General features: G+C 44.6%; 1 protein-coding gene across 1 annotated transcript; it reads left to right on the top strand.

The window, feature by feature from the left end:
- The first annotated feature begins 1,535 nt into the window (after nucleotides 1-1,535).
- LOC128713059 (uncharacterized) lies at nucleotides 1,536-13,742 on the top strand. Its single transcript, XM_053807922.1, has 2 exons — nucleotides 1,536-2,014; nucleotides 12,248-13,742. Exons 1-2 carry the CDS (start codon nucleotides 1,536-1,538, stop codon nucleotides 13,740-13,742), a joined length of 1,974 nt encoding a protein of 657 aa, XP_053663897.1.
- Nucleotides 13,743-14,175: the final 433 nt, after the last annotated feature.

The raw sequence follows: 14,175 nt of genomic DNA on the forward strand, positions 1-14,175 counted from the left end.
GCAGGGTGCCGATTAGTGAAATATTCACCATTCCAGCTGATGCAGACGCCTCGCAACAGTAATCGGCTAATGACTCTACCGAATGGATGGCGTCTACCAGCCTGTTTGTAAGCCAGACAAAAAATAAATTGTTCATACGCTCCACCAACATGGTGGCTGTTCGATTTATGAATTTTAATTAATCACTTGGCAAACTCACTGAGCTTGGCAGCCGATGCAGACGAGTGTCTCTTAATCCATGCGATGATTAGCGATCGTTGCGGGGCGGTGGGAAACGGGTGGCTGGCGTATGGGAAAAACATAAAACATACAAACACACACCACCCGATTCAGCCGCACGGCCTGTAAAGCCACGATCACCAAACAGGTTCCAAGCGAGTTTCGTTCGCGAAATTGCTCTCCTTTGGCGAAATGATCGTGGCGTCCGCGGTTACGGGTCGGTTTGGTGATGCTGCCCGCGCGATGATAAATTCGTCCGATTGGTGCGCGTGTCCGTGCTGTGTGCCGGCAGGGGGGTTGTTTTTATGAATTTATGCACGAACTTTGCCGCGAGACGTTGATGGACAAGGATCGTGGACGATCGGTTGCCCATCGACGATGGTTCATACGCGCAGACCAAAGGGAGGCGATCGAGGAAGTGGTATGCTAAATTGATTTTAATTTACCATATCACTTAACTGGATTGCATGCAAATTGTTTACTGACCGATCTGTTGTGGAAAGGTGGTTGGGTAGGAGGGAAAACCGGGGACGGGGGTTGATCGTTTTTCTGTGTTTTTTTTTTTACTTTCTAATTGCAGTGTTGATTTTTTTCCACCCGGTGGTTCTGTGTGCTTCCCACGCGATAACGACTGCAGCGGGTTGATTTCAACGCTCGATCGTGCCTATTAACATGTCAAACGGATAAATGATAAGATCATGTGTCATAATTTAGCACTGACATGTTTAAATGGCAGTGTCCGTCTGCTACTGGACATTGGAAGCTTAGTTGCGTCAAACTTGTCCTGCACGGTAAGCATGCTGGGACAAGGTCGTGCCAAACCTATGTAAACAAGCGAATGACAAGTTTTGCATGGTAATGTGAAAGCTAGCCATTGCCATTATTGCCATTGCACTGTACAACTTGTTGGCGAGGGAGAGAATGGAATGTGTTGCAGATAGATAGCCGACAAAATTCTTAATAATAATAATCTGTATAGTTATAATTTAATATAACTTTGTTAAAAAATAAACTAATGGAATTTCCGTTTCTCTCAGTTACAGAGTCCTGGCACCGATCGCAAAAGAGATCTTACGCACAAACCAATTCAACGATGAGCATCTCTATTTCCCGTTGCTATAAAAAGTCTACAGTAATCAGAACAATTCCTGGACACAACTTGATGATTCCGCGAGATGGCGCTGCCGTGTGATCTTCAATTCTGCAAGAGACGAGTTACCTAAGTGTAACGCACCACCACCAGCATTAGATCTTAAAGCTACGGAAGGTTACCATTAGTGCCGTTAAGTAGCGCCAGCCAGATGAGAAGCACCGCGATGGAGGACGTGTTCGAGAACGAACCAGTACCGTCCGATCCGGACGGACAGCCGAAGCACTTCAACGGTAGCGGCACCAAGAATGTATCGTTGCGCATTCTATCGATGCCTTCGTCACCGCTTCCACCTGGTCCGGGTGTGATGCCATCCTCCCCGTCGGCCATCTCACTGTCATCAGCAACCGCTAGAGACACGCGCCACCGTACGTCCAAGGACCGTGTGTCACGGAAGGCCAGAGTTAGTACCATCAGCCCCGGTGGTATGGTCGCTGGTGGAGAGAATTTCGCATCAACGGTGGCCACCATCGATGAGGGTGGCAACGACGGTGGTAACTCACCGACCGCAGCGAGCCTTGCGCCGTGCAGTAACACCGCGGTCGTGAAGAAGTCGAAGGTGGACTTTGTGCGGTTCGATTCGACCGAGATCCATTACACCGAAAACGAGGAGGTGCGCAAGAAGATTTCCGACGAGATTAAGAGGTAAGTGAAGGAGGCCCCGGCGGATGGGTGGGGAGACTGTAATAGTTTGAACAGCAAAACGCTTGAGAGGGTTGTACAATTTCTTGAACAATATTTACCTTGTACCGGGCAAACAACGCACTCAACCGAACTGGTTCCCGTTCCGGCTCGCGGATTTCCTAATGCTGATCGTTTTGTGCGGGAATCGTGAGGCGATGGTTTGATCGTTGGCTATCAAACAGACACCATACTAAACAGGGTTACTCTAATTATGAGCATAATGAGAATTAGTGCACAAGTTTCACGCAGGTTTGAAAAGCACATCGGAATCCGGAATGCTCCAAGCAGAAGAAATGGAATGTTTGCGAACGGGGACAGTCGGATGCGTCGTTAGTTTGTTCAGCAAACAGCCGGTCGCTCTCGAGTGGTCGAGATTTGTTTTGGGGAGTTTAAACGACACATCACGCGACTGGAATTCGTTTGACGCGAGCTAAATGGAAGTACCCGCCACGGATAGGGAATACCCATTGTCTGCGCCTTGAGCTACACTGTTGAGGAGGATCGTTATTACGTATTTGCACGCAGTAATTTTATTCGCTGGTAACGGTTGTGATGACAATGATGTTTGTGGGCAATTTGCATAAAGTGTGCTAAAATTTCAATTTGTGCTGTAAATGTTTTGGAAATTAGCTGACAATGCACATCTTGCCGTTGTACAGTGCGTAGCATAACTTTTACTTTACTTAGTTTTTCGGAGTCTAACAGAAGTATAAATGCAAACAGTATAAGTTGATTAGATCGATGAAAACAATGTATTTCAAGTGAAGCAAATGTATTTTAAACCATGCTTTTATTTGTTTAAAGTTTCGCTGAATGACTTTACTCTGTCTGTCTGTCTATCTGTCTTTATCTGTGAACTGTTGAATTTTTTATCACTCGTTTTTTGTTCAAATTTGTTTTCAATAATGAAAAATACATATTATTTTTAAATATGCGTATAAAAAAGTAATACAAGAAAAATTAATCATAGAGTAATAAATATATAGTAATAGCCAGACGGTATTAGAAACGCACAGTGAAATTGGTTTGCCATTGGCGCCGAAAACTAAATGTACCAATAGCCCGGCATGTTGTGGGATGTAAGAAAATATTTCAATGTTTTTTTTTTTTAATTTCGTTTTTAAATCTGTAGACCTATAAATCAACAGAACTTATCCCTTGTTCTAAGAAATGTAACACATGGCCGCATAATTATTTTATGGACTGTAGTAATGTCGATAGCTTCAAACTTTATATTCAGGCCGTAAACATATTATGTAATTGATTTATAAATTAAATTACAATTACGTTCATTGTATTACACTATCTAGAATCTTGTATTTATTATTAAATTTGTTAATATTTCACAAATTTATTTATTCGGAATCTTGTTAATTTTATTCCGATAACTTTATTGTGTAAATCCAAGCGTTCAAGTATGTTGTTGTGTGCTGTTAAAACAGAATTCACAGCGTTAAACATGTATGAAACGAAGATCAAGCAAGACTCACAGCTAACATTTGGAAAATCTGCTCCAAACGAGCACATGTTTTCCGCCTCGCCATAGATCTTCACAGTCAAGGGGTAAAGTGCAGAGAAAGTAAACGCCGTAGAAAATGCTCGCTTTGCGACAAAAATACCGTTCCAAATTTAGGTTCTCTATGACCCCCGCGTATTTTTACCCATCGTTACAGTGCATGCCCGATTTGCATACGGGCCGCCACGTCACACGCGTTATGAGGTTTTGTACCGACCGTTTTTGTTGCCGGGTTTCCAAAACAAACCGTGAACTTATCGGTCCCGGCGTCAAGGCGTAAACGCCGGGCCGGTGAAAAATAAACAAACAGCGAATGCATTTTCGCTGGCCGAAAAAAGTGATAGGAGTTCCAAGTTTAGCGTGTGACCTTTTCGTACACTATTGGACGGTGAAGGGTGGAAAGATTCTTTTCTATCCGTGGCCCTTACGAAAGGTGAACCATTCGCGCAACCCCAAACAAGCTGCGTCCATAAAACATTCCACACGGCCGGTTTGGTAGTGAAAAGTACGAACAAGCGCGCTTGATTTTGGAGTGTAAACCCATTTCTCCCCATTTTCAAGTAGTTCACTACAGGCGTAGAAAAAAAAACACACACATGCAATGCCTGCTTCACGCCAGTGCGGTGTTGGTCAGGTGGTTTGAAACGTACTACACACACACACACACATCGTGTGTGTATGAGTGACGTCACTCGGGAAAACATTCTGCCCGTCACATGTGGTCAGTACGAATTTCCCAAACTAGTAGTGTGACTGTGTGTTTGTGCTTGTCCTGCCGGTGCCTCCGGTAGCACATGGTTAGATTTAAAAATAACGCCGAGAATGCCGGCTACCGTGAGGATCACGAAGGGCGAAACGTGTGGAAAACGGAGTGGAGGTTGAGAATGGAAGAAAATAGACGCTAGCAGTGCAAATGGTTTGAAACGTGGAAAATCATACGGTGGCCTGGTGCGTTCTCCGTCGGGAAACCCAAGGAACCATTTTTACCCCGCAATTACCAGTTTCACTGCGTTTCTCACCGGCTGACACCACATACTGAGCGGCTCTTGGTAAAATATTGCACATCCCCAGAGGTTAAGACAAGTGCGCGTGTAGATTATTCTAGTTTAACTTAGGATATTGGGTTTAAAATAGTAAGTAAACCAAATAGAATCGGATGCAGGAACGCAAAAAGCCATTCGTGTATGGGATCCAAGCAACCGTATAGAAGAGCAGTAAATAAAAATGCAGTGACAATTGTGTGTGTATGTATGCGATAATCAATTTTGATTGTGTTCTTATGATAAATGAGATAAAAACTCAATTGTGGCACCAGAACATGTGCATTAAATAATATACAAAAAATGATACACAGCATGTTTCTATTCACATACGAATACAGCTGTGGTGGAAGCGTCACTGCTTCCAATCACCGCTGTTGCGAGAGAATGAGAGCCAGGTACCCGCACCACCCTTCTCCTTTTCTTCCTCCTTCCTTTCGTACTTTCTCGATATGCCGAACCAACCTGCTATTCGACCCGTTATTCGGCCCCCAAACATGGGCATTCTTCGTGCCAACTTCGGCAATTGCATTCGAGCGGGGAATCCGAACACCCGTTCTCGCGCGTGTTCACGGTGAATGAACTACCCGGTTAGGTGAGAAGATGCAGATGAGTGGCTTCAAACTACAAAGTTGCGGTTTTTTGTTGTTTTACAAAACGCTATTGCATTTTTGTGTTTTATATTACAGAAACTTATATTGAAATGCTGACATTTCAGCAATTTCTAGGAAAGGCATTTTATTTTTTGGTATCTAAAGCTATATGATATGCATGTCAAATTAGAGGAAGATTGAAGTTAAAAAGGTTTTATAAACTTAGAATTTTCAGAACAAATCTTTAAAAATCATCCGACATTCTAACTTCTACAAAGTAACCCTGCATTCATCGTTAGTTCATCCACGTAGTGAGCCGTGAGAAAGTAGATGGAAACAATCAGCATCCTCGGATCATTTTCGAATCTCGATCCAGATTGGATGGTGGTTTGTTGAGTTTAGAATTGTCGACTGCAGGTTCAAAAGCTTAAAACTGCACACGAAAATATGTTGCATGTTGCAACTTTTGTAAAGGTAAAGTATGTTAAATTTTCATCCTCGCTCACGGAAACATTCTTTGGGTGAATGAATGCAATAAAACGAGCGCAATCGATTGCTTTCTAGTACAGAAACTAAACTGCTGAACAATAGAGTAATTTTGAGTGTTTGAATTTAAGCTTACGCACATATTAAACAGATATTGCTTCCATTTGAAATTGCACATACAAGCAATAGAATTTTGTTTCTACAAACCATAAATTTTAGCAGTATATCAGACTTTACTATGGAAGCGCTGAAAAATATATGATACTCCTTGGAGCATCATGAAAAACCATGTTAAGTTCAAAAATATGAAAACATTTAAAAACATTAAACATTAAAACAGAAAGAGAAATCTGTTACGATTTAGAAGAGTACGATTAGTACCTGATTAATTGTGTGTAGAATATTTGGTAAAAATTGAACGTCAATTGGATTACAAGTGTCCGTGCATTTCTTGTATTAGCAAAGGGTAAGTTTTTAGATAGTTAGACACGACTAAATCGCATTCGATTTTTGCAATATTTATATGCATTATATAAACTTTCAAATGTTTGCTTTTGTAAAATACAAAGAAAATCTAACTGTTTGAACGTGTTTCATGTAAAACTACCATTATTTAAACATTATGAAAACATTACGTCCCATTAACTTTATGCAAACATTAGTCAAATTTATAATGTTTTCGGTCGACGCTTCTTTTAGATGCAATTTATTTCTGCAAACCATTTCGTTTCGGTTAGTAAGTGCGATATCAAATTTGCTGCTTTCAGTTGTTTGTACAGACATTTTGCGCATTTTCTAGCGAAATTTCAATGTTCTGGCTGCTTTAGAAAGTGTTTGCTTTCCAATCCGTCCGTTACACAAACGTGCAAGGCAAAATTAAAAACTCGTTTCGAGACAAAAGCAAAGGTATCGAAAACAAACGCTTGCATCTCGTGCCGCGAACCAGTTCATCCAGGTTCGGCATGAATCGGCAACCGCGACCGGGTGGCCGCATGCGCCCGCCGTTGTGCAGGTCCCGCTTACGGCCGGCATTCGCCGTTGGTTCATTTCAAAATTTCCTCTCAAAGCGTGCGGATGTGGCCGTCCGTGTTCGCGTCGCGGTGTTAGGATTCGGTTCCTAGGTTTTGTTGAAGAAACCCCTCTCCGCGCCCAAGAAGTGACCGACTGACGCGCGTGCCGCACCGTTGTGGTGCCATTGTGATGCATCCCGTTGTGCATCCTGTACGCTTCGCCAGGAAATAGTGGGCGCCTCCGGTTTTTGGTGTTTTGGCGCGAACCGGCTGGTTCGTTGGTTGGTCTTCGGTTTTTTTTTTGTTTGTTTGTTTGTTTGATTGTTTGTTTGTTCGCTCCACCACCGGCGACCGCCCGTCCGCTCTAGATGCGCGCGTGTGTTTGTGTGTGTTTGTGGGTGTAGGTATCCGGCCGTGTATGGGCCCAACGTCCGGCAAGGTGTGTGTGCTGTATGTGTGCGTACCGGTGCATCGTTTGGTTTTGTGTCCGGTGGAGTGAATGTGCATTTTGCCGGAGGTCCTTTAAACGTGCGCTGAGCCGAAAAGCGAGAAGAGAGTTATTAGGCTGGAGGTAAAAAGAAAAAAGGCGCCCCGAAGCAACCGTGCGTGTGCGTGTGTGTGTGCGCGGGCGTGTGTGTACGTGTGTTGGAATTGGAAGGCAAACAGGGGAATGAAAAATTTCGGCCAAAGATCCGCGTCTACTATCACTGCTATTACTGCTACTACTTCTGCTGCTACTACTGCTGCTGCTAAGGCTGTTGCTACCGCTGCTGCTGCCACTACGACCATTGCCACTCTCGCTGCTACTAACCGTAGTCGACTCGACGCGATCGCATCCTTACCATCCCCCATCCAGCATCCAGGGTGGGTGGCGGTGTGTGTGGTGTGCTTGTGTGCCGAAGGATTCTGGTGCCCCGTCATCTCGCGTGCTGACGCACCGCACCGGAGCGTCGCTGCAACGTGTGTCACTGTTTGATCGCCGTTGCACACAGCAAACTCGCAACAAAGGGAAAGAAAACGTAAGTGCAAAAATTACTTACAACCCACCACCGTACTGGGTTTCGAGTGTGTGTGTGTGTGTGCGTGTGGTAAAGTGCTCAGTGCGTGCGTGCGTGTGTGTGTGTGTTGCAGCGTATTTATTTATTATTTTGGTCGTGACAAATGAGCCATGTGTAAGACACGACAAATGGCGAATGGTGGGGGGGGGGGGGGGGGGGAGGGGGGGTTGACCCACTAGAGGGTGATGTACTTTGTTGGTTTTTTTTTCCTTTTTGCGACGCTGCGACGGATGTCTCATACGAGAGAACGCACTTGCACACACGCCCGCACAAACACAATGATCTGTTGCATAATGCATCATAAGAAGCGTTAATCACGTTTTGAAGTAAGAGAACAACTGATGACGGCCGATCGGGGGGCTAATGATAGTGTCGGGTTTAGTGAGGCAGAAAAAAAAATAAACGCGTTCACGGAAGCGGTGGTTCTGCAATGAAACGAACCGGGTGTTGAATATGGGGTTGAGCAGAACTCGGAACTCGCTGAACCGCAGGGCGAACGGTGCGTATCGTACAGGCAGCAGGAAGACTGTGGAACACCTCTTACGCATCCACAGTTTGGTTACAGTTGGTGAACTTGATCATCGCACGATCGAGCAGGGGTGTCGAATGGCTCTTTCTCCAAACCCCCTCCCCCCTCTTTTGAGGCTGCTCAACAAGCCTAACCTTCAACTTCAAGCGGCTAATTTCGCTTACCCCGCTTGCGATATCGGGTTGTGCTTGGTTTGTTAGCCCAGCTGGCAAATGCCTCGCCGAGCCGGTTCCAATTCGCACCCAGTCACAACCAGCCTGAAGATACCATTATCGGCTACAATGTAGCTGCTGTTGTAGTTTCAGCTTTCAGTGCCATGAGGCGGGCTCGGAATGTGCAAGAAAAGGGTACCGAATAGCTGACTGCTATCAAACCGCCTAGTGTTGCTGGAACGCTGAAGGGGTTTTGCGTGCAGCAAGCGGAAATAACAACAAACAAAAAAAGGGAAGACATTTTTATGAACATCAGCACAAAGGCAAACGTAACGATCGGGCCCGACCGTTCTTGCGCTTCGTTTTATCCCAGCGCGGGGTTAACCCTTTTGTAATGCAAACGTTCAAACCGGCTCAAGCAAAGTGATACTGTCTGCTGCACTGTCAGACAATGCCACGTTAAGCAGAAGAGGGAAGGGGTCGCCCAGCTGACCTACATGTGCGTGGGTTGAAGTTTGAGCGAAATGTGCATGGTTCCAGTGCAAGGTGCAAGTGTGCGTTGGGCCGTACGGCACACGTATCGTCCGCTTATTTGCTGATTAGTGGCACCGAAAGTATTTGCGGACTGTTTCCGCACACGGTCACTGCCGTGCGGATTGCCTGCCTGCTAGGGGTGATCGTGATTGCTCGTTGAATCAATCACTCGCTTAAACCTATCGGAATGATGCCGTGTGTAAAGCATTTGTGTGTATAAAGTGTAGATGGTGAGATTTTTTGTGTATGATTGCCAAACTGATATCGTGCCGCGTTGTGCACGGTGATGGACAGTTTGTACCTTTTTGCTTCCAATCTGCAAGACTTTACAGTCAAACTTTACAGGTTGATTGTTAAATGGGAAACAATGAATTATTTTTTCCTTGTCTTATTTTTGTTTCGCCTGCGTACAATTACCGCTGGTTTAGCCAACTCGAAACGAATCCGATTCAAGCCGTGTTTTGCGTGTAAGAACGGGATGATGACAGCAGATGATGATAAAACGTTCGACGCACAACTTTGAATGGAATCCCTTATTTGACACATGGGAGGAAATAATTGTTTTGTTGAGATTTGCATGATTTTTTTGTCCCTGCAATTGCAACGGTATTATCAGCCATTTTAAGCGCGCGAACAATCGATTGATTGTTTGACAGGGATTTTAAAACATCTGGCTTGGTGTAAGGTATTTGATGATCCCAAAGCAGATAGGAAAAAATCTTAAAATTGATAGCTCAATAGAGCTCTTTCTTAGAGTCTTCATCATCAAGGCACACAAAAAAATGTTCTTCCCTCTGTCACTGTTAATAAATCGCTTCGCTTTTGGAAATTACCTATTTCCTCTACCGAAGGGCTTAACCGAACGAAACACCCGGCTCGATTGACGTTAATATTTATGTTTGGTCATAAAATTATTAACCGATCGTTACCAGCCAATGTGTATGTGTGGCCAGCGCTTGTTGTGGTTGCGTTACTACTTCGTGTGCCGTTTTGTTCGCCGCTCAAATAAATGCTAACACCAGCATGATCATGTCGCATGGTGCTGGTGAGTTCACGTTTGTTGACCTGGTTTCGGTAGTATTTTTGTCACTTTGTTTACTGTGCGTGGTGCGCGTTCGATACGCGTCGTCGTCGGCGTAACCGAGGAGCAGCATCCACTTGATGCTTGATGCTCTCGGAACAGTCGGCAGATTGGTAGCAGCGAATTGTTAAAACGAAATGAAAAAAACAGTGAAACACGAAAGAAAAAAGCTACACGAACTAATTACTTTTACAGGTTTTTGTTAATGTTTCGGACGAAGAAAATGCGTAGACAGCACTGCGTGTGTTTGACAGCACTGGTTTGTGAGAACGTTCAGTTGTTGTATGGCTGGGCACACACGGGACGTCCACGTCCTGCCCACGTCCACATCGAACTTCGTGCAAATCCGAACATAAACGCCTATCCTTTACCGTACGCACGAGTGAGACACAATAGTCGCATGATCAGCCCGTATGCTCCGTACGCGTCTTTCTAATAGAAGCATACGTAAAATTCAGAGAGGATCTATTATCTTACCCCCTAGTTCCTTTCATAAACATTTTCTTTGCGTTTTGAGAGCCAGATATGATGTTCATTTTGCCTAGTCTAAAATTTGTTCATGTAATTATATTTTTCATGTAGGTTTAAGATAAACCATTGCAAATAAAGAGTTAATAAAAAAAATAATATTGTTCCAAAATATCGGGGACCGCTTCGCAATATGTTGTGGTGTTTAAACATTTCATCACAAAAAAATCCAATGCTTTTCTTCCTAGTTCTCACAACGGTTCGATCACAACCCATCTTTTTGCAATCCATCCTTTTTACTCTTCAACAGCAAGGCTGCGTAAGCGGGTAAGAACAAGTCCACTGATCTGCTCTCGAGAGAATTATTTCCGAATCCTCTTTCACTTCGTGCTTTGTGGACGGCTTGTGGACGCGTCCACGGCAGGACCCAATTTTTTTGAATTTTTGTATGACTTCGTGGATTTTGGACGTCCAGTGGACGTACGTGTGTGCCCAGCCTATGAACTGACGGCCGAACCTGGCAAGTTTACTGTAGGTTGAATGTCGGCAGAAGTGCCATAATGGCATATTCTAATGTTGCATTCGTATTGAGACGTATTTAGTAGATGCAGCTGCGTAACGCTGTGCAATACACAATAATAATAATTGTGTTACTCGTTGGTGTCAGCAGGTGGAGTACAATTAAATAACGTGTCATTGTTTTCAAGAATGATAATTAAAATATTGAATGAGCATATCCACAACACACTACGATCAAAACTAATGCTACTTTGATAGAATTAAATGTTTTGATTACGTGTTAGCATGTCTGAACGTGGTGATGCGCATTCGCATTCTGGTGGAGTAGGAATTGAATTTTACAGCTAAAGTAAGAGCACGTATATTAGTAGCATTAGTATACAGGCAGTCCCTGAGATACGCTATTGTAGCGAACCGGAAAAAAATCCGCGCGTCTCAAGTTTCCGCGTAAATCGAACCCGGGAGTAGAACCGTTTATACTTCAAAGTTACATAGTTGACATCCTTCTCTGCACTAAATTGATTCAGCAAATAGGACGATTTTTTTACAGAGCCCATTGAAATAAATTAAAAACAATTGTTTTACATGACAATGGAAGGTATTTGCGACCAATTTTTCACCTTTTTGCCTAGATTTTGTGCTATAAAATAACTGAGCTGTCAAACGTCCATAAACCGCGTATCGACGAATCCGCGTACCAGAGGAACCGCGTATCTCGGGCACTGCCTGTACTTACATTTCATTATTATGCAAAAACCATAGTAAGCCTGTCCATAATATGCCCATAATCATTCACCAGGATTCCCAAATGCAAGCAGCGAGCACGTTATCACACCTTAACGTATGGTTACAGGAGAAAAGTATTGCCGGTGATAAAGCATCTCGATGCGTTTCGGGAGTCTGAGGGACATCGCAGAGCAACTCGCTAGCGCTAGGGAGTTTCCCGGTGTCAAACAAAACATGACCCCGCCGGTACGGCTTATCAAGGAGGAATCCCCCAGCGTACAGGCAAACCGGTGGTTTGAAATTTGCAGCTTCGCTCAACGTTAGTCGTGAGCGGAATACGATCGAAGCAATACGTTTGGAAAGATGGTGTCGTTCCGGATTAGCGCAGTTTTCATAGTGCTCGCTTGGTAAGAGATGTTAGGTGTCCTGAGCCGTGTACCCGTGAATGGTTGATCGTTCAATGTAATGCTTTAACTTTGCAGTGTCGCAACAGCGGTGCACGGTCAACTTTACCAGGTGCGAAACAATGGCAACAACTTCAGGATCGAAAAGGTGACGGACAGCACCCTGAAGCACGCGCTGGACAGCATTAGCTTAAAATGGAACGTAAAGGAGCTAGATTTGAGCGGCAATCTGTTGTCTAAGATAAGCGTGACTGACTTGACGTCGTTTACGAAGCTGGAGCTGCTGAATCTGTCCTCGAATGTGTTTAGCGAAACGCTGGATCTTGGTGCACTGCGAACCCTGAAAACGGTCGATTTGAACAATAATTTTGTCAAGCAATTGGTTGTTGGATCCTCCATCGAGAGATTGTACGCGGCGAACAATCATATCTCGAAAGTGACCTGCTACAACTACAGCCCAAGCCAGCAAAGTAAGATAATCGATCTGGCCAACAACAAGATCGGTTCGCTGGTGGACCTGAGCCATGAGTGTCGTTCCAATGTGGAAACATTGGATTTGAAGGTGAATGAGATTGATACGGTGGATTTCGCGGAGTTGGCCGCATCGGCAAATACGCTCAAGTACCTGTATTTGCAACACAACTTTATATTCGATGTTCGGAACACACAGAACGTTGTGTTTTCACTGCTGCACACGCTGGACCTGGCGTCGAACAAGTTGGCGTTTATGGGACCGGAGTTCAAAGCGGCATCCTCGGCACGATCGATCGATCTAAGCAACAACAAGCTCGTAATGGTTGCTGGAGATTTGAAGTTTTCGGAAATCGAAAGCTTCGATCTACGTGATAACGGTTTCCATTGTAGCTCGTTGAAAGTGATGTTTACAAAAAACAGTAACCTGATGCGGATCGCTAACGAAACCGTGCGCCGTTCGACGAGAAAGGATGTGGAATCGTGTTCGGACAAAAAGGATTACAGTGGGCCGTACTGCTGCGAGAAACTGTCGGCCCCGTTTGCAGACCGACTTATTAAAATGAAGCATAAGGAGTACGCCTTATTCTCTCGCCAACCATCGCCCAACGAGCTTGAAGAGTGTGAGCGAGCAAATGCGGCACGGCAGCAAGCGATAACAGCGATCCATAATCAATACCGCACGACGTTGGATGAGGAAACGCGTAGGAATCAGGAACAGATTGTTCTAACGCAAGAAAAAACAGGACTGGAGGATAAGTTGAAGACCCTCCAGGTTTCATATGATGAATTGAAAAACGAGCTGGAGCACACGGCGAACGAGCTGAATGTAACAGCTGTGCCGGATCTGCCGCAGTTGTTACGCAACATCGTGGCAAGGTATGAGCAACTGAACACCGAAGAGCAGAACCTGCAAAACAACTATATCAAAGATTGGGAAATGTATCAAATGCAGGAAACGAAGCTACTGGAGGACAATGAGCGCTTGAAGAAGCTTAACGAGGATGTCGAAATGCATTTGCAAAAGGCAAACAGTACGCTGCAGGGTTTAATTACCCGCGAGGAAACGCTATCCAAGGCCCTGAGTGTCGCGCAGAACTGAGTTCGTGATCGGCAGAATGCACGGCAGGCAAACATTGGTAAGGCGTGTGCCGACAAATGCTGGTTTGCGTATGGGGATTGTAAGAATAAGCGGCATTGAATAAAATAATCTATTGGTGGTTAAAACTGAAGCAAGCAAAATTTACTTCAAGCTCGATTTTTACCTGCAGCAGTTGTCCGCCAACTTGCTGCGCATGATCAAACCAGCTGAACGTTACGCGTCGATAGGGATTTGATTTGTTTTTTTTTTTTTTTTCGAACGAGATGAAGCACTTCCACATTTTACTGCTGCCGTAGCACGCTCATACTCACGCTCACGGGATGGCACGGCATTTGTTTCCATTCGTTGGGCTGCGTTATCGCGTTGGGATTCCCCGGGTCGGGAGCAAAATAATCGAGAAGATGATAGGAAAGTATCAAAAGCAAAGTCGTAC

This window comes from Anopheles marshallii, chromosome 3 (genome assembly GCF_943734725.1).
Source record: "Anopheles marshallii chromosome 3, idAnoMarsDA_429_01, whole genome shotgun sequence".
In the NCBI taxonomy this organism is placed as follows: Eukaryota; Metazoa; Arthropoda; class Insecta; order Diptera; family Culicidae; genus Anopheles; species Anopheles marshallii.